The sequence below is a fragment of the Colobus angolensis genome, unplaced genomic scaffold (genome assembly GCF_000951035.1).
Source record: "Colobus angolensis palliatus isolate OR3802 unplaced genomic scaffold, Cang.pa_1.0 Scaffold309, whole genome shotgun sequence".
Lineage (NCBI taxonomy): Eukaryota > Metazoa > Chordata > Mammalia > Primates > Cercopithecidae > Colobus > Colobus angolensis.
Window position 1 is genome coordinate 1,484,902 of NW_012116366.1, and position 24,195 is coordinate 1,509,096.

The window sequence follows — 24,195 nt, forward strand, 5'->3', positions numbered from 1 at the left end:
ATCTCGGCTCACCAAAATCTCTGCCTCCCAGATTCAAGTGATTCTCCTGCCTCAGCCTCCTGAGTAGCTGGGATTACAGGCATCCACCACCACGCCCAGCTAATTTTTGTATTTTTAGTACAGATGGGGTTTCACCATGTTAGCCAGGCTGGTCTCGAACTCCTGACCTCAGGTGATTTGCCCAAAGTGCTAGGATTACAGGTGTGAGCCACCACACCTGGCCTGTTCACTGCTGGCATATAGAAATGCCACCAATTTTTGTATGTTGATCTTGTATCCTGAAAATTTACTGAATCTGTTTATCAGTTCTAATAGGTTTTTGGTGGAGTCTTTAGGTTTTTCCAAATATAAAATCATATCATCTCCAAACAAGGACATTTTGACTTCTTCCATTCCAACTTGGATGCCCTTTATGTCTTTCCCTTCTTTGACTGCTCTAACTAGGACTTCCAGTAGTACTGTGTTGAGTAATAGTGGTAAAAATGGGCATCCTTGTCATGTTCTAGATCTTAAAGGAAAAGCTTCAAGTATTTCCCCCTTTCACTATGATATGAGCTGTGGGTCTGTCATACATGGTGTTTACTGAGTTGAGGAATAGCCGGTTTTTTGAGGGTTTTTGTCATAGAGAGATGTTGAATTTTATCTGATATTTTTTCAGCATCAATTGAAACGATCATATGGGTTTTGTCCTTCACTTTGTTGATACAATGTATCACACTGATTGATCTGCCTATGTTGAACCATCCTTGCATCCCTGAGATAGATTCCACTTGGTCATGATGAATGGTCTTTTAAATGTGTTGTTGAATTCGGTTTGCTAGTATTTTGCTGAGCATCAGTATTCATCACAGTACTGGCCTGTAGTTTTCTTTTTTTTCTGATGTGTGTTTGTCTGGTTTGAGTATCAGGGTAATACTGGCCTCACAGAGTGCATGTGGAAGTATTTCCTCCTCTATTTTTCAGAATAGTTTCAAGAGGACTGGTATTCGTTCTTCTTTAAATATTTCGTAAAATTCAGCAGTGAAGCCATCAGGTCCTGAACTTTTTTTTTTGCTGGGAAACTTTTACTACAGCTTCAATGTTATTACTTGTTATTGGTCTGTTCAGTTTCTGGATTTCTTCACTGTTCAATCTTGGACGATGGTATGTGTCTAGGAATTTATCCATTTCTTCCAGGTTTTCCCATTTCCTGGCATAGTAGCTTCCAATGATCCTTTGAAATTCTATTATATTGGTTATAATGTCTTCTTTTTCTTCTCTGATTTTATTTGGATCTTCTCTCTTTTTTTCTTAGTCTGGCTAAACATTTGTTAGTTTTGTTTATCTTTTCAAGAAACCAACTATTTGTTTCATTGAACTTCAGTACTGTTTTCTTTGCTTCACTTTCATTTATTTCTGCTCTGATCTTTATTATTTCTTTTCTTCTAGTAATTTTGGGTTTGGTTTGGTCTGGCTTTTCCAGTTCCTTCAGATGCATCATTAGGTTATTTGGAGTTCTTCTACTTTTTTAATGTAGATGCTTTAGCTATATCATTCACAGGTTTTAAATCAGTGTCTGATACACGGCTGATATGTAATTAAGGAATCCACTCATTAAGGAATTAATAAATAACTATATTTGTACATGCCTACCTATAAAAATACTTTCATGAGAGCCTCTCTTCACTGAAGACTTCTGCCAGTGGTCCACATTTGGAACTAATACTACAGACTGAATGGTTAGACGTTCTCAAATGGACAGACTATGAGAAGCTACAGCTTCTGTCCTAACCACATTTCCACCTTCAATTATGCCACTCTACCCAATTATACCAAACCAAGTTCATTATTATTGCTTTTACTATTCCTGACAGTAAATAATTCCTAATTCATGAATAAAGGAGGTTATCAGAATTCAATTTAGATGAACAATTTTAGGAGTCAGTCATAATGATTCTCAAGGTTCTCACTGATTATGAGAAAGAGCATTTCATTAAAACCGTATTGTCACCAGCAGCAACTAGACAGAAGCTGACCTCCCACCATCCAATCTTCAAACCCTTTTGGATTCAGCCAGTTTATCCTGGGTAGTCCCACTGTCTTCTCGTCAGTTTACAGGAAATATCTCATGGAGTTAAGCTGAGAAGATATTTTTATGATCAGATGAGGAGAATGTGAAAAATGCTCTTCTGTTTTTAAAGGGTGCACTCTCAAAAATCTGCAAGTGCAGTGCAGTATGACAGGTACCTACGAGGTGTTAGGAAATCTGATGAGACCCTTAAGGTAACCAATATGTAAAGGAGAGAGGAAATGGTTATTAGAGTGTCAGGAAACATAAGCTGAGAAGAAGATGATTCAGAGATGAATTACTACAAGTAAGAATCAATAACATTAAAAGCAGCAGGGGAGGAATGTTAGAGGATCTTAACGTCTTGGAGAAAACATTGGCACATTTGTAAGGTGGAGTATTTAGGAAAACAAGTACTCATGTGCAGTACTCATGGTGGGATAGCATGGGGAGGCATGGAAAGGGCCAGAGTATGAAGAGCGTTGCTAGAGTTTGACCTTTATTCTGAGAGAAATGAGTTCTTTTATATTCTCTTTTTTAAGGGGCATGGTATATTCAAACACATTTTATTTAACAGTGATTTTGAGAATAATAGAGGCTGAACACTCAGGAGTGTACTCAAGTCAAGTAAGTCAGAAATGATCATTGCAATCAACAAAGGCAGTAGCAGAAGAGATGGAATAATAATAATGGATTTGGAGGATATTTACAAAGTAGAACTGACCATATATGGTAACCTATCAACTGTAACTAGTGTTTCTCCAAAAATGGAAGAACTCTCTCATCTATAAATAAAGCGACTGAGCAGGATGACCAAACTAAGGAAATACCTGTCCACCTTTCCCTCACCAGAGAAAATAAAAAATGACATCATAGAAGACAGTCTTTTTATGTTTCAATTTTATTTCTAACTTAGCACATTCTAACCTCCTAACCTTCCCTGTTACAATTTTGTGGCCCATTATCTTAGCCACTAAGAAGCGAGTCCACAGAAATATATGTGGTATGGAAAGACCACCTTATAAAAAGATGAGGATTATGGCAACTGACTCTTTCTCGATCTGCATCTACTACTTCTTTGTCTCCTCAAGATGAATTCTGTACCAACTATGAATCTCTATCCAAACAACATGAACCATGTTACAAAGTAATTTTCCCCAAAATCACATACTCTAGAGCAGATCAGACATTTAACCCGGACAAAGGGCAATGGCTGACATTTCACATAATCTAGTCCTTCTTTATATAAGAAATGGTGGGTCCGGCCGGGTGCGGTGGCTCAAGCCTGTAATCCCAGCACTTCGGGAGGCCGAGACGGGCGGATCACGAGGTCAGGAGATCGAGACCATCCTGGCTAACACGGTGAAACCCCGTCTCTACTAAAAAATACAAAAAAACTAGCCGGGCGAGGTGGCGGGCGCCTGTAGTCCCAGCTACTGGGAGGCTGAGGCAGGAGAATGGCGTAAACCCGGGAGGCGGAGCTTGCAGTGAGCTGAGATCCGGCCACTGCACTCCAGCCCAGGCGACAGAACGAGACTCCGTCTCAAAAAAAAAAAAAAAAAAAAAGAAAAAAGAAATGGTGGGTCCTAAAATTCTACAATCTCCAGCAGATACAAATGATGTGTTTTTAGATGCTTCATCCAGTGCCTTGGGCTGATCCTGTGAGGGACTGTCACATGGGAACTCCCTCAAAAAGGGTCATGACAGATAGAAGAGGCAATAGGGATGCAGAAGTGAGGTTCTGGTGCTACCTTTACAACAGCCTTTTTTAAGCCTCCTTATTATCACATGATTGTGCTCCCCTTCCCTTTCTGAAGTATCAGGGAAGAAGCCTCTTGAAGTACTACTCTCTATAGCTTCCTCTGATCATCTTGAGAACCAAGAGGAAACTTGGGTAAAATGAGAGATCTTGTGGTTGGGTCAGTTCTACCTCTGGATGGTTATTTTAATTTTTAAGGTTCTAAATTCTGTAATTCAGGCCTACCAAGAAAGACAAATCATAAAGAAAATAAAAGATATATCTCATTTTCAAACCAAGGACCATGAACTCTGCCTTAACCCCTTAATTTTTCACCCACTGCCCCCAACACTCTCCTCAGAGCCATGGTTTTGTGCCTTTTATATATTGGTTACCTTTAATTTTTTCATGTTCAATGGAGCTGTCATCTAGGCAGCTGCAACGAGAAACCTTTCCTTCTAATTTTGTTCAGTTCCCTAAGAAGCTGGATGATATTTAATACTAGCTTTTTCATAATACTTATTTCAGACAGGAACCTAGTAAACATCCTACAGTCTATAAATAAAGTAGTTATATGGAAGGAGTGGGATGGGATTTCAGACCAATACTGGTGATCTCATACTTAGAATAAAAAAAACCTGTTTACTCTAAGGTCATAATTTCTCCTTTTTTTTTCTTTGAGATAAAGTCTTGCTTTGTCGGCCAGGCTGGAGTACAGTGGCACGATCTCAGCTCACTGCAAGCTCTGTCTCCCGGGCTCAAGCAATTCTCCTGCCTCGGCCTCCCAAAGGGCTGGGATTACAGGCGTAAGCCACGGCGCCTGGTCAATTTCTCCTTTCTTAACGTACCAACAGACATGCTGGTAACTTTAAAATAGTTTTAACAGCAAAATGTCCCAGCAAATGTGAGTACAACCCATTAGTATCTAGTTTAAAAAGAATTTCCCCACAAAAACAAAACCCAAAAAACTTGGATTAACAAGAGGCTATGTGAAGTTAAAACTGTAAGTGGGCAGTTGGAACCCTGTTAAAATTTCAAGTTTAAGTATAAATTTCTCACTAAAAAAAACAAAAACAAATTTATCAGTCTGCCTCTTAAATGTAGAAATGAGGTAGAATGTAGGCAAAGTTAACCAAGGCATGAATCTGCTAAACTTGTGAAGGTCCACAACATGGCTGGTGTTTGGGAGGTTGAAAGTTTCCCACTCAACAAATGAAAGGTCATGTGTCCAGCTTTTTAAGATAATAGGAAATTACTGATTGGCTTCTTAGTAATAATGCCTCACCCAGGTGAAAAGCATCCAGAGGAAATGAATCTAGAGTTAAGAACGACTGTGAAGAATGGGCTCTCATTCTTACTAAATATTTAGGTTTATTAACTCTATGAGCATGGCCCCCATGGTAGACAAACTGCACAATTTATCCCATGTATTTTAAAAGGCCCACTATTACCCCACTTCCCACCAAACTTAGTTTATTGAACATATGCTTTAAAAACTGTAAGTTAGGGCTTTGCATATCAATGTTTAAAATAAGGAGCAGGTGGCCTGTAGTTGAGTTATTGCACCATATATCACCCATATAAATACTTTTACCAAGTATACTGCTCCATTATTTGTAGCTCTTTTTTGTTCATTTAAGAGACAGGATCAGGTTCTGTCATCCAGGCTGGAGTACAATGGCATGAACACAGCTCACTGTAGACTCAATCTCCTGGGCTCAAGCGATCCTCCTGCCTAGGCCTCCCAGTAGACAATGTCTATTGTGAAAATGATATGAGGTACTACTATTACCATCTCTCCTTATAATTGAGGAAACCAAAGTTCAGGGATGTAAGTAACTTCTCTGTTGCTAAAAAGTGATAGAGGCTGTCAGCAAACTGACACAGGAACAGAAAACCAAACACTGCATTTTCTCTCTCATAAGTGGTAGTTGAACAATGAGAACACATGGACACAGGGAGGGGAACGTCACACACCGGGGCCTGTTGGGAGGTGGGGAGCTAGGGGAGGGACAGCATTAGGAGAAATACCTTATGTACATGATGGGTTGATGGGTGCAGCAGACCACCAGTGCACGTGTATACCTATGTGACAAACCATGATGTTCTGCACATGTATCCCAGAACTTAAAGGGTAATTTAAGTTTTATTATCCTAAACTAGAAATGGTTTTAGCAGACAACTGGAATGCCAGTTCATTGTTACCAGAAAGGATTACAGACCAACTATTCCTGACCCTAAGCTTTGTTTCTGCATCTAACAATCACATAAAATAAATTATCGTATGTAGTTACCTTGGTGTACTTACCACAGATTATTTATCTTGAAGGCTATGTGAGAAAAGAACATTGCTCAAAACTAGGGGCATTGCTCAAAGTTTCAAGGGAAATTTTTGCTTAAACTGGATACTTGCTGAACCCACCATATTTAGCTAGGAATCCTCATAATGTTCCTGGAGTACTCACCCTACCACAGATCAACCTTCAAGATTCATTTTTCTTTTGCTTCTACTTTTAAGATCAACTGTTACTTAAAAATATGTTCTCAATCCAATTTGCAATACAAAATATCTGTATTCTCATACTTCTTAGGTAGTATAACTTTAAACTCATTGCTACGTACTACTATTAAAAACTAAGCTGAAGCTAGGCACAGTGTCTCGTGCCTATAATACCGGCACTTTGGGAGGCTGAGGCGGAAGGATCACTTGAGCCCAGGAGAAGTTCAAGAGCAGCCCAGGAAACATGGCGAAACCCTGTCTCCATAAAAAATACAAAAATTAGCTGGGTGTGGTGGCACATGCCTGTGATCCCAGCTACTCAAGAGGCTGAGGTGGGAAGACTGCTTGAGTCCAGGAGGTAGAGGCTGCAGTGAGCCATGATCGTGCCACTGCACTCCAGCCTAGGCAACAGAGCAAGATCTTGCCCCCACAGATTAATTAATTAATTAATTAAATTAAAAACTGAGTTGAGACATAGAATATTTAGAGAGAACTGCTCAAAAGGCACACAGGCCATCCATTCCCAGATATTCTAAAATCTAGCTCTTCATCAAGTCACAGCAACAGAAGTCTGGGTACCTGAACCACACTGTAATGACTACTTAAGAACTGCTTTTACTGAATTGCACTTTGGTATGAAAACAACAGTCCACGTAAAAGAAGTCCCGAGAAACCACAGCTACCAAGACATTGTCTAGGAAGCTGTAACAGCATCCAAGAAAATCTATTCTGAGGAACGGGTTTATTTGATCTTATGAACCCTGTCACCTAGTGTCAATGACAACAGAGCTCAGAGTCAAACATACAACCTATCCACAGACAAATATCAAATTCCCATTGCTACGCTTTCCCTGACTCCATTTTTTTATCTATTCCCCATCTTTTTTTTTTTTTCATTTTCCTTTTCCTTCCACTTTTGTTTTACTGTTTTGTGATAATATATATGTATTCTATAAACTGTTTTAAATCCTTTTCAGAACAAAGCAAGGAAACACTGAAATAAAAAGATCAAGAGAGTTTCCTGGGGTCCTTTAAAGAACCCTTTGTAGGATCCAGATCCATTTAACACTCTGGAGAGTATTATATATATCTAATCATTAAAGGTTCAGGACGAACTAAAGCCATGTGCTTTTATCCATAATAATTCAATTACTTAGACCTGACCAGGAGTTGGCAAATTTTTTGAGTAAGACATCTATTGCTACGTGGTTAGCCTGATGTTTCTAAGAGGTATGTAAGAGGCACTTGATTAAAAGACGGTTACTGAAACTGCAACCACTCAGTAAATTTTACCTGGTATACATTTCCTTTTGGATGCAAGAAACTTTTTGAAGACAAATCTGACTCAATGATTAAAATATGAGAAGCAAGAAATGTGTTGTTACTTTTGTTTATAAACTACCATGGCAAGTTGCTACTGTCTTAGGGAGAAAAAAGGGGAGGAAAGAATAATTTTGACCAAGTACATGGCATCTATAGGACTTGAAAAGGGCTTAAATAAAAAATGGGAGAAAAATCTTTCCCAAAGGATAGATATTGAATACTGAGTGGAGCTAGGAAGCTAGGCATTATCTAAGAATTTACTAACAGTGGCAGAGGTGCAAGAGGTATCTTTTCAAAAAAATTTTTTTTAACATATTGATAAGGCAGCCGTTGTTAATATCATGATAAGTTATTGGAGGAAGAGGGGTAAAAGCAAGGTCAATCTTGTAAAGAGGTTAATCAAACAGTTGTCCTGCTAGGCTCATGCCCATTAGTGTTAAAACCCTGACCATGCTTCTGCTTACTAGAGATCCTGTAGCTCAAAATCCCAGTAAAGGAGGGAGTCCCGATGACCAACATGCAGAAATTTGTTATCTTGAAAACTGATGATAAAAGGTTGCCCCCAAGAGAGCCCTGAATCATAGAAAGGAAGAGAGTCACAATCCCATCTGAAAGCCAGGCAACTAAGTTTTTCTCCATCTTACTAAAATTCCAGCATTGTAATGGTGCCTACTATCTGCAGAAGAGGAAGCACCAAAGAATACCCTGAGAGACCAATATAAGTAGGAGGAAGCATACAAGCTTTCCCCAAGTAGGCTGTAACAAGGAGAGGGATAAAAAGCCTTTCCGTGATAGGACAACACAAGAATCACTGTGGATCCGGATTTCTCAACCTCGGCGCTACTGACATTTGTAGCCAGATAATTATTTATTGTAGGAAGCTGCCTTGTGCACTGCAGGATGCTTAGCAGGATCCCTAGCCTCTACCCCTTAGATGGCAATAGCATCCCTAACCATTGTGACAACCAAAACACTGTCTGCAGACATTACCAAATGTCTACAGGGGGGCAAAAATCACCCCTATGCTACGGATAAAAAACAGCTTCCAGTGTTAACTCGCTCTCTTGGTAAATAACACCCCCAAACCACCTCACCTCCTGAACCAGGAAAAAGAGACAGAACAGAAGAATCTGTAGTAAAAATAGTAAGTTCAATTTTGGATATGTCAAGATGTGAGACAGCAAATGGAGATGTCCAAAAGATAGTTGGATATATGAGACTGGAAACAAGAAAAGAGGGCTTGGCTAGAGAAACAAACCAGAAAACCATTAGCTACATTAGCTCAGAAAAAGCCTCTGAGAAAGGCTTTTTTGAATCTTCAGCTGAAATAAAAATCTCTCAATAGATGATGATTATTACCCTACACAAGCTCTACCTAGTACTTAATTAAACAAGAAGCCCTTGATGGATTTAGTCTACTGCAGGGTAATGTAGTACTCATGCACAATTTTTACCTTCATCTGGACAAACTTGCCATATGTTAAGGTTTTCAGGGTAAACTCCCACATATCCTTACTAATTGATACGTAGCAATACTTTTCCCATTTGGCATATGCTCCCTCTTTTGACTCTGTTCTCAAATCCATTGTTCCACAGTCTATCTGTTCTGAATAGATACTTGTTCTCTACTGCTGCAGACACATAATTAGTAAAAGCAGATGCAATTCTCAACATTAAGAGTTACACAGAGTGAGTTTTCCAGCATTATCATTAAAGAAATTCTATACTAGAAGGCTCAAAGACTCCAAATGAATTATTTTTCTTTAACAGAAACCTCTCTAACAGTTTGAATACACCTCAGTTCAAAGGCGTATTTTCCTGAATGTCTGTTTTTGATTGAGAAAATTTACTTAAATGTAATTTTCCAAAAAATTAGAAGACACATTCCTACATATGAATAAGTTCACTTGTTAAAAATCTATTCAAAACGTTTTATGAAGAGTTACATTTCATGTAAAAATAGCAGTGAAGAAACAATTTTCCTAACACATGGTTAACAAAATACAGTCAAAGCAAAATAAATCTGAAAAAGTAAATAGGGATACTTTGCATATGTTATGTTCCTTGTGCGAAATCTTCCACCACTGTGTGTTCTTTCATTTTTTCAACTAGTTTAAAATTTTTAAGTGAGGTAAATTGAAATTTTGTTCTAGAACAGTCTTTTAAAATATCGACCAATTCACAGAATGTTCACTCAGCTTATCTCTGTAGTTATACCATATCAACAGACTGGTATACATTCGGTAAGGACAGGTATAAAGAATGGTTACATTTCCTTTTAGATGTGATAAAGTATTACACAGAGAACATAACTCCACAGACATTCCAAAGAGAAAAATTAAGTTTAGCATTTTTCTGACCAGAAACTAAATACAGAATAAGCAGATTTTTAGGACCTACTTTTGTGTATATAATCCTTATTAAAAATAAAAGGATATCATAACATTAAAATATCAGTAAGCATCTGCTTTTCTTTGCATGTTCCTTAGGTTAAGCTTATAAAATCAGATATGATTTTTACTGAAGGGAATTAGTAGCCGTCTCCCTAACAACGCCATCTTTTCCTCACATAAGAAAAAATGCAAAATTATGTCTAATTTGTGTTTGCCAATGAATCTTTTCACTTATAATTACAACACAGCTAGAGAAGCAAGAGAAGGAAAAGAAGAGAAGTGTGTTTAAAAGTTATTCTTTCTTACCAATACGTTGCTGTAGAATCCAAGCGTTTGAGGCACGAGCAGAGAGCATCCTTTCAACAGCTGGCGGAAGTGTCTTCCAATTAGTAAACTCCAAAGTGAAGGTAAGGGTGTCAATGCTGACTGAGTCAGTCCTATGTTAGCAAGATGTTAATATATTAGAAACAAAACATGCCAAGGGTTCGTACTAGAAACAAACACCATATACCTATTCTTACAAAATCTCAATGAGGAAGGCAGACAGAAAACCAGGGCATGTTAAGTATTTATGTAACTACACGCAAAATCAGTGGATATGAAGAATCATCTACAGGTTCCTATTAACTGAACTGACTTTCTATGTAGCTGTCTACGAGATGACAAAAGGAACCTCAGAGAGAGTAGGAACTTTCCTTCTCATGGGTGACAGAACCAATGACATCAGTGGATCTGCCATTATTTCCTCCCATTTGGACTATCTTGCCAAATGTAAATTGACCATCCTTAGAGACATATAATTTAATAATCCTAAAAGGATAAAGCCCAAACACCCCAAGTTATCCCTGAGTGTACAAGTATGGCTTGTTTCTGCCCAACTCCCAGGGATGCACAGCTGTTCTCCTCTAACAACCTTCCCCCCATTATAAATTCAGCCCTAAGCGATGTAACAGAGTAAGACTTGTCTTTAAGGACTGAAAGAAGGGGTTCCAAAAAGGCTTTCCTCTGTTCTTTCAAAATAATGTCAGATTCCCTACCAACCCACTCAAAAGAGGCTAACCCAAAATTTATAAGTACTTGAAACCTAATGGAAAGAGCACCAGCTTAAGAAAAGTCCTGATGTTTAATACTGCTTCTGCTACTTATAAACAGGTTGCCTGAATTCTTTAAGCTCTAGCTCCTGCTCTTTAAAATGAGAATAATACATAATCTGCCCATTACAGGGAACTATATGTGAAAATAATATGAGATAACATAGTAAACATACTTTTAAAACTATAAAGTATTATATGAAAAATTGGTATTACCAGAAATGATTTGAAAACTTCAGTATTATATTTTTAGAAGCTTTAAAATTCAGTCAAACCCTTAAAAGAACTCTAAATCCTAACAAGATTACTTATCCTGTATTCAATCAGACACTCCCCTACCATCACAATGGCTGGAGAAAAAAAGTCACTAGGGCTTCTGGTAATCACTACCAAAACAGAAATTCTTCTCACGGTCACCTCTTTGGAAATAGTACTGAACAACAACTAAAGAAGGAAAAGAAATACAAGGAAAGAAAAGCTGAATAATAATCTAAGCTTATCATCTCAAAGACACTTCTGGTAATTTAGAGTTAAAATATCTTTGAAATGATGGACTAAAGATTATGAAAATTATTTCCCAAATTCTTAATTCTCCCACATGCAAACACCTAAGGAAGAACTTAAAGTGTAGCACAGATGTCTTGGGAAAACATTTTATTTCTCAGGAGACATCAGTGAAATCACAACTTATCAGGAAATACTGAGGATAAATGAAATGATAAAATTTATTCAAAGACTAACAATTTCCTTGACTTCTTATGGGTCCCAAACCAAAGGTTACTTGGTTCTGATTCTTTATTTCTTTTTTTAATGATTTCATTTTTCTGCCTTAATGCGCTTTAGGTCTTACTGTGACCAAACACAAAGTCATTTTTATGCAGTTATCTGAACATATACATGACAAGTAAATCTGTTTGCACAGCTTTAGTTAATATGATGGTGAGTTTATTTTACCAACACTGATAATGCCACTAAAAATGTATTGTTATTTTACTACAGTGACCATTACATTGTACAGAGCAGTTGTACAATCACAAACGAGTGACATTTAATCAACAAAATACACAAATGACATTTATGTTCTATTCTCCCATTACATGGGGGTGGGATGCGCAGGTAAAGGAAGACTTAGTCTTGCATTTAAATATTGTGACAGGCAATTATTCAGCCACATACACTTTTAAGACTGCTTAAGACAAGCAATACCCAGAAAATACATTTATAATTTACGTGACAAAGATTAAGCAACAGATCTGCATGTGATATAAATAACAATCAAAATCCACTTTAACAACATATTGGAATTTTTATAGAATGTTTCTTGTAATAGCTCTTTGAATGTAAATTTGATCAAAGAAAGCAAAACAATATGCAGTGTAAACACTGGTTTACCCATTCAATAAAATATCAGTGAACAAAAATTTGAACATGTTAAGCATTTTCATTACTAAAAAAATTTTCCACTGTATTTTTTCTAATGAATATAAAGTAACCAAAGTTACTTACTCTTCAGGAATAAAAAACATGTAATTGGCATTCTCCATTCAGAATACTGAAAGTTTTACAACTTACTTCAAAATAGTTTCTAGTTTACTAGTTCTTATACTCTTCTATTTCACATATCCGATAAATACAGCACACACCCAATGGCTTATTGTCACAAAAATTCTCAACTGTTCACAAGTGGGGGAAAATGGGGAAGCTGTATCAGAACTGGGGAAAGGGAGGATAAATTTACAAAGCCTTCTAAGAGAATAAAGCTAAATAAATCCTTCTCCCTACAAGTAGTTCATTTAGTTGGCTGGGGAGGAAAGGATAACAGGCAACGTTTGATTTTTTTCCCCTGCTTAGGTTTTTCCTAATTTAGGAGCAGAAAGAAGCATGAAAAATTGGTACAGATCCCTCAGATTAGGCAAGGGATTAAGGGTTACTAAAACTGAGTAACAGAACTCATCCTCCACATCCGAAGAGTCAACCAATGGTAGATTGAGAATACTAACAACAATAATAAAAAATAACAATACAACAATAAAAAATAACAAAAATTTAAAAATACAGTACAACTACTATTTACATAGCATTTATATGGCATTAGGTATTATAAGTAATCTAGAGATGACAAAGTAGATGGGAGGAAGTGCATAGACTAGACACAAATACTATGCCATTTTACAAAAGGGACTTGAGCATCCATGTGTCAGAGGTATATGAACCAGAGCAACTCCATCTTGAATAGGGGCTAGGTAAAATAAGGCTGAGACCTACTGGGCTACATGCCCAGGAAATTAAGGCATTCTTAGTCACAGGATGAGATAGGAGGCCCGCACAAGATACAGGTCACAAAGACCTTGCTGATGAAACAGCACTTGTCAAGAAGCTGGCCAAACCCCATCAAAAGGAAGATGGTGATGAAAGTGACCTCTGGTCATCCTCATTGTTCATTATATGCTAATTATAATGCATTAGCAAGAAGGCACTCCCACCAGCCCCATGACAGTTTACCAATGCCACGGAAACTTCAGGAAGTTACCCTAGATAGTCTAAAAAGGGGGAGAACCCACAGTCCTGGGACTTGCCCACCCCTTTCTTGGAAAACTCATTCATGAATAATTCACCCCTTGTTTAGCATGTAACCAAGAAGTAACAGTAAGTATAAGGAGCTCAGCAGCCCATGCTGCTGCTCTGCCTATGGAATAGCCATTCTTTTGTTCCCTTACTTTGTTAATAAACATCCTTTCATTTTACTCTATGGACTTGCCCCGAATTCTTTCTTGTACGAGATCCAAGAACCCTCTCTTGGGGTCTAAATCGGGACCCCTTTCCAATAACACATGGATTTTGGTATCTCACGGGGGTGAGACTCAAGGCATAATTCACCTTAAATTTCTGCCAGCTGTGAGCCTGTGAAATCAAACAAGTTATATACTTCCAAAATTCGATGGTGGGACAGGCGTTAAGACAAACATTCCCATTCCAAAAGGGAGACATATCCAAGAAGCAAAGAATAATAGGACCCAAATAAGTCCAAAATTCAAGAGGATTATCTTGAAACTCCAAGATAATCTTCCATGACACCATGTCAAGCTTCCTGGATAAATTGGGATGGGAGTTGAGCCTCCACTACCTCAGGAAGCTCCACCCCTATGACTTTGCTGGGCTCAGTCACACCCCTATGGCTTTGCCCAGACTTCAGCTCTCCCAAGATGGCACTGCATGCTGGTAGCTCTACAGTCCTGAGGTCTCAATGGCAGCCCTGCTCCCTTGGGTCCTCTAGGCATTGCCGTGGTAGAAACTGTGGCAGCTCTAACCCTACATTTCCACTGGGCATTGCTCTAGAAAGGCTCTCTGCAGTGGCTCCTCCCCTGGAACAGGTCTCTGCCTGAGCCCCTAGACTGTTTTCAACAACCTCTGGAATCTAGGTGGAAGAATCCATGCCCCCACAGCTCTTGCATTCTACATGCCTGCAGAATTAGCACCACCCCACAAACCCTCCTGAAAACCATTCTGACCTCCTAGAGCCCTGGGCCTATGATGGGAGGGGCAGCCTCAAAGATCTCTGGAATGCCTTCAAGGTTTTTTTCTAACTGTCTTGATGGTACTTTCTATTTGTACAAATCTGCTCAGCAAAGGGTTGCTAGTCACAACCTTGGGTTCCTCTCCTGAACATTCTCTTTCATTCTTTTCCATACAGCCAGGCTGAGAATTTTCTAAAATTTTCTACTCTTCTTCTATTTATAGACTCTGTCCTAAGTCATTCCTTTGCCCTCACATCTCACTATAAGTGGCCAAAAGTAGTCATGCAGCAGCCTGAATGCTTTGCTACTTAGTTATTTCTCCCACCAGATATCCTAGTTCGTCACTCTTAAATTCAGCCTTCCATAAAGTCCTTAGGCATAGACAGAGTTCATCCCAGTTCTTCACTAATTCATAACAAGGATGGTGCTTACTCCAGTTTCCAACAGGGTATTGCTCATTTTCATCTGAGACCTTGTCAAAATGGCCTTTGCTATCCATATTTCTACGAACATTTTGGTCACAACTACTTAAATAATCTCTAAGAAAGTTCAGACTCTCCTAGTCTTCTCATCTTATGAGCACTCACCAGAGTCACCCTTAACACTCCATTTATGGAAACAGGCATTTTCTAGACTGTTCTTCCAAACTTTATCAGCCTCTACCCATTACCTAGTTCGAAAGCCACTTCCACATTCTTAGGTAATCATTATTAGCAACAGCCCCACTTCTCAGTACCAAATTTCTGTCTTAATCCATTCTCTGTTGCTATTACTCAATACCTGAGACTGGGTAATTTATAAAGAAAATACATTTATTTCTTACAGTTCTGCAGACTGGGAAGTCCAAGGTCAAGGGGCCCACCTGATGAGGGCCTTCTTGCTGTGTCATAACACGGCAGAGGTCATCACTCGGTTAGAGAGCAAAGCATTCCAGCTCAGGTCTCTCTTCTTCTTATAAAGCCACCCACCAGTCCCATCACTGGGGCACCATCTTGATGATCTTATCTAATCCTAATTACCTCCCAAAGATCTCACCTCCAAATATCATCAACAAATGAATTTGAGGATTGTTTCCAACACCTGAAATTTGAGAACACATTCAAACCACAACAGTAGGTATCAGACAGCTTCTATGTTTTGGTTAAAGAAAGAAATAAATTAGAAACCAGAAAGGAGCATGAAGGCTGAAAGTACTGGGCAAGTCATATTGAGTCAGAGTTAATAGCTTTGGTAGAAGAACACAAGGAGTGTGGCTAAGAAGAAAATGAGTGCCTTAGGGACAAACACCACGTGGGGGGAGAATTGAAACACGAAAGTGAAGACTTCTAGATATTTTATTTAAATTCTATAAAATAACATGTCCTCTATTTTCCTGAAGACTTCCATTTTATTTTCTCATTTGACTTGAATTATCAGCCCAAGAGAGTCCTCTCGCTACTACAATTACCTGTCTTAGGACCCCAACAATTTTTGCAAAGGCTGGAGGCTAATAGTCTTCTTCTTGCCCCCCAAAAAATACTGACTCAGCATTTGTATCATCTGTCACTGAGGGCTGCCCTTCTAAGAAACTACCTGAAGTAAACAAGTTATATTCTCAGATACTTCAGAAATCAGTATTTATTAAGGGTGACATATTTCAAATAGGATGCTGTAGGGCAGGAGTATTCAGTCTGGTTGGCTGAGGGACAGACAACAGAAATCTTCAAAGCAGCTCCAAGCATTCTTTCTTCTGTCACAGGCATTTTAAGAGAAGCATGAGGAATGGCCAGAAGTCGAAGAAATATCTCTCTTAGAAGAGTTCACTGGCATCTATCCCCTCATACCTCCTTCCAGTCACCTCTTATCTTTTCCCAGGACTCTGGGCTTAACTCAATCTCACTATTAGCAGCCACCAACTCCTTCACCCCAATTCAGCCATCGCAGTCAAACACAGACACACCCTTCTCCAAACACTGCGATCTCAAGAAACTGAAGGAAATTAAAGGTAGTATATTCACTCAAAAAGGGTAAGCCCCACTATGGTAGAATTTCTTACCAAGAACTACACAGTAGAAGCAGTGGGTCAAATCCAGCAACCAGAAGATGTGGCAACCACTCCTTATATTTTGCTTGTGCTTTAATTGCATGATTTACAAATTCATATATATGGTTCCATGGTCCCAATGAGCAACCTTTCCTCAAAAAGTAGCAAAATATTGAAAACTTCTCGTACTTCAGGCAGTATGCCAAATGAAGTTCATTTATCCGGGCTCCATATTTCAAAAGAATGTTCACAATTCCAAAGAACTCACAGCTCCACCATAAAAAATAAAAACAAAAAAAGAGCAAGTTAGACTTTGACATAAGATACTTCTTACAAATTGCTTTTTTGTTGTTGTTGTTGTTTGTTTGTTTTTTTGAGACGGAGTCCTGCTCTGTCGCCCAGGCTGGAGTGCAGTGGCCCGATCTCAGCTCACTGCAAGTTCCGCCACCCGGGTTCACGCCATTCTCCTGCCTCAGCCTCCTGAGTAGTTGGGACTACAGGCACCCGCCACCACGCTCAGCTAACTTTTTGTATTTTTTAATAGAGACGGGTTTCACCGTGTTAGCCAGGATGGTCTTGATCTCCTGACCTCTTGATCTGCCCACCTCAGCCTCCCAAAGTGCTGGGATTACAGGCACGAGCCACCGTGCCCAGCCACAAATTGTTAATAGTATTTACAGCTGCAGAATAAGTATGGTAGATGAGACAGTAGTAGAATCTACTCATCTACACATCTAGTAGATTGAGATTAGAGAATGTGGTGGGGCTTTTGCTTTTTACACAGTCCTTCATGGTTTTTAATTTTCAACTGTGAACAGGTATTATAATTTAAAACATTCATCTTAAATAAATATGTCATTTTAAAAATTATCATTGACAAACGGAAAACTCAAATTGTGACATTTTGTACAATTAAGTATCTTTACTCCAAAATGCTTTGCTTAACAAAATCAATAAACAATGTGATCAGTCCTTAAAACTAAATGATTCTTTCTAGGAATCTCTAAGATATCATTTTCTTCAGCAATAACCTTAGCCAATTTCCCTCCCACTTTTAAATTTATTTATTTTTCTAGAGACAGAGTCTTGCTCTGTAGCCCAGGCTGGTGTGCAGTGGCACAATCAAGGCTCACTGTAACTGAACTCTTGGGCTCCAGTGATCCGCCCACTTCAGCCTCCTGACTAGGTGGGACTACAGGTACATGCCACCATGCCTCGCTAATTTTTAAATTTTTTTGTAGAGACAGACTCTCACTATGTTGCCCAGGCTGGTCTCGAACTCCTGGCCTCAAGCAATCCTCCTGCTTTGGTCTCCCAAAAGGTATAACACCGTGACTGGCCTTACATTTATAATGGTATTTAAAAAAATTTAAAAACTTTTTAATGAACAAAAATTTAATTTATGGTACTACATCTTAAAATTAATTAAGTTCTATTACCGTCTCCATTGTAGATGCAAAAACTGAAGCTGAGTCACAAAGCTAGTAATTGGCAGAACTGGGATAATGATATCAAACCAAAATCTAACAGTGAATATGACATTGCAAATTGCTGCAATATCTCTTCTCTATTATGAAAACTGAACACTTCATAATACAGTCAAATTGAAGAATATTTTAAAGCCAGACCTATGTTTTCCAAAGTAGGTTACATGGAACTTTAGTTCCTGAAAATGATTCGTATGAAAAATACTCTCCAGTGAAAAAAATTGAGAAACCTTACACAGTATACAGTGAGTCTGAGAAAGAAAGATAGGATGAATGTATTTTTAAACAGTATGTTAGTTACATTTCCAATTATATGCTCTATGTTTTCATTCAACCTCCAGATACTGTTCAGAAGAAATACCTTTAAAATTAAAGCAATGGGTCCAATCATTAATCTGAAAAAAGCAAACAAAAGTATAAAATGCCCTAAACTCTGTAAACACAAGAACAATTTTATACATACTTAAATATAAGTTCTATCCTATGTTTCTGGACTTTTCAAATCTTTGTAGATCCATTCCTCTTTTAGGAATTCACAAAGCACGCTTCAATAAGAAATATTCTCAAAAGCCATCCACAAAAGAAACATATTCAGTATTATTTAATCCTGTACTTTCCAAACTTATTTAACAATACAACCCCTTTGATTCCATATAATATCTATTAACAATCTACAGAATTAGTATTCTACCAAAACACATTTTAGAAAATTGCTCTAAACCTCTTCCAATTATTCACATTGCCTTGTATTAGAAAGGGCAAGAGCAAATCCCAAAAGCCTTATAAAACGGCAGAGTGCTACAATATGGACCCTTTTCCAAAAAAAACTATTTTTTTGAAGAATAAAATAAACACAAAATAAACTGGAGAAGCAAAGAGTTTTGTCAGCATGCCCTGAGCTTCTGGGAAAGTTATTAAAGAAGGTCTCAAATACATGTGCAAACTACAAAAACACAAGCAACTTCAACTTCAGGATTCTATACGACCTTCATTATTACATGTCACTAAGCACACAGCAGGGATAACCTCTCATTAAAATATAAATTAGTATGTATTTCTCTTAACACTTCGACAAATTCTCTCTGTAGCCCTAATATCAAATTGAGAAAACTCTTCAAGTACCCGAGATTTAAACAAAAGTCTCTCTTGTTTAACATAAATCTCAAGAGTTAATTGTGACATAGAGAGACTGTATATTATATAAAAAATGAACAACATCAGATACTAAGAGGAGAGATTTAAAAATTAAGATCCAATGTCTAGACCTTATTTTGAGGGTTTGTACATTTTCTACCACTCTGCTCCTTGAAGTTCAAAACTGCAAAAAAACAGTGCTCACATATAAAAGAACAGTAAGGGAAAATTCAACAAGAAAACAAAATTTCTTTTAAACAAATAAAAATGGGCAAATATCTTCAGCATTTTAAGCTCAATTAGCAAACAAAATATCCAACCAACTTATCAGATGAATTATAACAGGCCAAATAGTGAGTTTTACTGAATGGCTTTTGACCATTAGCTAAAAACAAGATGAAGACATTCAGTTTTGTCAGATGTGCCCACACGACATGGGGGCTAGAATGAACACAATGAATTCTGTGAAACTAATATAATAACAGTGATTAGTATCAATTAGAAAAACAGATAAAATCAGGTGAGCTAAGCCACAATTTACTTCTACGGCCATATATAAAAGGCATTCATATTTGCTCAGTCCTAAAACTTCTCAACTTCCCTCTCCCCTCCCCATTCCATTTGGAGGAATCTTTTTCTTTTATTTCCTCATTCTAGATGGATTACGCAATTACTCTTGAAAGATTGGCTTCATATCAATATACCTGCTAACTTTTTAGCTCCAAAGGACAAAAACTGCTTTTGTTGCAGGATCTGTACAGTAGTGGAGGAGACACCTTTCCATCATCCCTGGGAGTGACGAAAGGAGGTAAGGGTCATCCTCACAAAGAATACTTACCAAAAATGTTTCAGAACACTGATAGTGAACTTAAAAGTTGAATTAGCTGAAAAAATAATAAGGAAGAGAAAACTTAAAACCTGGGGCACTTTAGGAGGCCAAGGCAGGAGGATCACTTGACCTCATAAGTTTGAGGCTGCAATGAGCAATGACTGCACCACTGCACTCCAGCCTGGGCAACAGAGTGAAACTCTATCTCAAAACCACAACAACAATAATAACGAAAACCCAAAGCTGTTACCTATCAATTTCATCACCTTTTGGTATTAGTTGTACTATTTATAAAAGTAGATAAAAGTTTATTAGAATACAACAGGTCAATAGTGCAAGAAAGACCACAAATACTAAATTAATAGATTTCAGAGAAATACTAAAAAACATACAAATGAGAAAAGGAAAGTCTTTTAGCCATTAACACCTGAAGTCAGATAGGCGTTAATTACAACAATCATACCAAATTAACACTATCATAACACACTGTTGCTATAAAAATAAAAATTTTAAATTTATACCATTAAACTTATCTATTACCAAATCCCTAAAAATTAGAATATCAAATAATTAATTTTGGAAAATTGAGTCTTCTAAGTTACCTGGTACCAGTATTGTGACCAAATTTGAACTCTTATTAATAACTGGTAAAAGTGATATAGGAAATTCATGTATGTCGCATTAAGAAAAGTAAGAAGGGCTGGGTGTGGTGGCTCACACCTGTAATCCCACACTTTAAAAAGCCAAGGCAGACAGATCACTTGAGGCCACGAGTTTGAGACCAGCCTGACCAACATGGCGAAACCCCATCTCTACTAAAAATACAAAAATTAGCCAGGTGTGGTGGCATACACCTGTAATTCCAGCTACTCAGGAGGCTGAGGCATGAGAAACGCGTGAACCCAGAAGGCAGAGGTTGCAGTGAGCCAAGATCACGCCACTGCACTCCAGCCTGGGCCACAGAGCAAGAGACTCTGTCTCAAAAAAAAAAAAAGGAAAAAACAACATATGATAGCTATTTTAAAATGAAGATTATATTCAATTGTCCTTGCTTTATAATTGGTGACTCTAATTAATTTAATTAATTTTAGTCATGTGATTGTAGGCAACCCAAATTTTAAAATGCTTACTTATTGAAAGAAATAACCAAAAACATATTTTTCAGCTTCAATTTTTTTCCCTCAGACACTGGTTATATGACCCTCTTGATATACTAAAGCAAAACCTACTGGGAAAATGATCATTTTCTTGCCTAATTGGCAAAGCTTCATACAGAAACTCAAAATAAATGAGTCTCACATTACACATACAGGAACTGTATAAGCAACCAGCCAGACATTAGATAATAAAAATGTAGTATTTAGTTTTAGAAATAATGAAAGGTTTTCCTTCACCTTTTAAGTAACTGGTCTAAAAAAACAAAGATTCTGCATTTTATCAAGATGATTCCCTGTGCTTCATGTTGTCTTTATTCTATCTGATTACTTATGAAAACTCTTAAGAACTAAGGTTTTTCTACAACTATATAACTTTCTGCATTTGCCTTCTGAAGCCATTTAATTATCATTTAGTTGAGATAAGTGACTATTATTTCACATTGACCTGTGATCCTACTTCGGTAAATTTTGAACCTTGATATTTTTGACAAAATTCCCACAACCAAATTCTAAGTCTCTTTGTCCTTAAAGTTTGCTATGTTCCATTTTATAGAATAAGGTGTTGCCCAATTCTAGAATGAAAAATAAAAAGAGAATATACACTCCTAAAACAGATATTTTGATGTTTTGACTTTATTTTTTAAAGGCTAAAAATATAGCATTTTACAATGACTACTCACTGAAAATCGACCTAATAATATATTGGTTCAATTACAAGTCTCACATGAAAGAAAATACTTCATATGCCCTTTCGATAGCCACACACACAAAAATTGTAATTATGCTTACACGGCCACTTCAAGGAGCAAAATTACTAAGAGATGCAAAAACAAAGTTTGTTAACTCGTGTCTGTGACCAAGGACTACTGTACACCATACTGCTTCCCCTTTACTTTTGTTTTTCTTTTTCTTCTTTGATCCGGGGAGAAACTAGGTCTCCTTTACATTTGGTTTATAGCAGTCTGATTTTTCTGACCATGCCTTTCTGTGAGTTTATCCTGTTTGGGTTTAACAGGCTTCTTAAATCTGTAAATTTATATCATTATCCAATAATAGGAAGTTTTTAGCAATTATTAATTTACATATTTTTTCTGTGCCCAATCTCCTCTCTTTCTGGATTTTAATGACATGAATGTTAGACCTGTTGATATTGTCCCTTGGTTCCCGGAGGCTCTTGTTTTTTTCTTCAATCTTTTTTCTTTTCCGTACTTCTGTATGGATAACTTCTTTTTTTTTTTTAACTTTTAAATTTGTTAAACATTTGTAAATATTTATAAATTGCAAAAGCTAGTTGGCCAGAGAGGGACAGTTTGAAAATATGAGTGGATGTTCCAAACAGGCAATACCCTAGAATGAGAGAACAAGACAAACACCTGTGCAAGGTGATCTGTATGTATAAGGACATTGACACCAAAGACCCTCTCACCCAAAAACCTAGGGATTTTTAAAGATAATAATTATAAATTACAAAGCGTTTCACAACTGTTAGTTCATTTGATCCTCAAAATAATTTTCTAAAGCAAGCTTAAGTGTTATTACTATCCATATTTTAAAGATAACAGAATGTGATTTAGCAGAATGAAGTGAAATACCCGAAGTCACACAGCCACTATACATCTGTGACTCATCCAAGCCCAAGAATCATGCTCCATCCTTCTCCCTCCACAAGGCACTGAAGAAGACTAACATATAATAAATAAGCTAATCTGATATAATTATTGATTCATTAATTCACAAATATATTTTGAATGCCTAATAGGAGTCAGATCCAGGGCAAATCCCTGCTCTCAAGGAGCTTACAGTCTAATGAAGAAGCAGATATGTAAACAGACAGACAAAATATTATGTCTTTAAAAAGGAGTCAAAAGGCAGCTTCTTTTGTTTTTTTGTTTTGTTTTGTTTTTTGAGACAGAGTCTTGCTCTGTTGCCCAGGCTGGAGTGCAGTGGCGCGATCTCGGCTCACTGCAAGCTCCGCCTTCCGGGTTTACGTCATTCTCCTGGCTCAGTCTCCCGAGTAGCTGGGACTACAGGAGCGTGCCGCCATGCCCGACTAACTTTTTGTATTTTTAGTAGAGACAGGGTTTCAGCATGTTAGCCAGAATGGTCTCGATCTCCTGACCTCGTGGTTCACCCGTCTCACCCTCCCAAAGTGCTGGGATTACATGCGTGAGTCACCCTACTCGGCCAAAAGGCAGTTTCTTAATAGGATGTCTTCCCCCAGCATTCTCAGCCCTGGTTCTTATGCCCAATACTAGTTGTTAAGAAAAATATACTTCTAGTGTGAAGAAAAGCAATTCATCCATTCTCACAATCTGGTAAACATATCCAACCTCTTTTGCTCAGGTGCTGAGCTAACCAAACAACCTTCCATATTGTCTTTGGGAACACTGAGTTGTCCGTTCCAGAAAGAGGAAATAAATACTATAAGTAACCTGCTGCTGTTGACCCTGCCCAGGTCTTCTTTTGCTGTGAATAAATAATTGTTCGGGTCTAAAAAGTAGCTGTGGGAGAGTTACTATGAGTCAATTCTCTATACCACCGCCATGCGGCGGAACTTTCTGTGATGATGTACTATTCGGTAGGGTAGCTAGCCACACATGATTCTGGAGCATTTGAAGGGTGGCTAGGGAAACTGAAGAAGTAATTTATAATGCTACTTAATTTTAATTAATTTAAATAGCCACATGTGGCTGGTGGCTACCAATCTGGGCAGCACAGCTCTACACTTCCTGCTACTCACAGTGTGGTCTGTGGATCAGTAGCACTGGCACCATCTTGTTAGCTTGTTAGAAATGCAGAATATGGCCTGGGCACGGTGGCTCACACCTGTAATCCCAGCACTTCTGGGAGGCCGAAGCCGGCAGATCACTTGAGCTCAAGAGTTCGAGACCATCCTGGCTAACATGGTGAAACTCCTGTCTCTACTAAAAACACAAAAACAAAATTAGCCAGACGTGA

General features: G+C 37.9%; 1 protein-coding gene across 4 annotated transcripts in view; it reads right to left on the reverse strand.

Annotated features, from left to right (window-relative positions):
- The window catches only part of ASB3 (ankyrin repeat and SOCS box containing 3), a 116,308-nt gene that overhangs the window by 12,977 nt on the left and 79,136 nt on the right, over positions 1-24,195 (reverse strand). For all 4 annotated transcript variants that reach the window (XM_011950574.1, XM_011950576.1, XM_011950575.1 and 1 more), the window contains 2 exons: positions 16,643-16,900; positions 10,308-10,438 (listed from right to left, as the gene is read on the reverse strand). In XM_011950574.1, the coding sequence (XP_011805964.1) occupies positions 10,308-10,438; positions 16,643-16,900 (389 nt within the window). The remainder of the gene's footprint in view (positions 1-10,307; positions 10,439-16,642; positions 16,901-24,195) is intronic.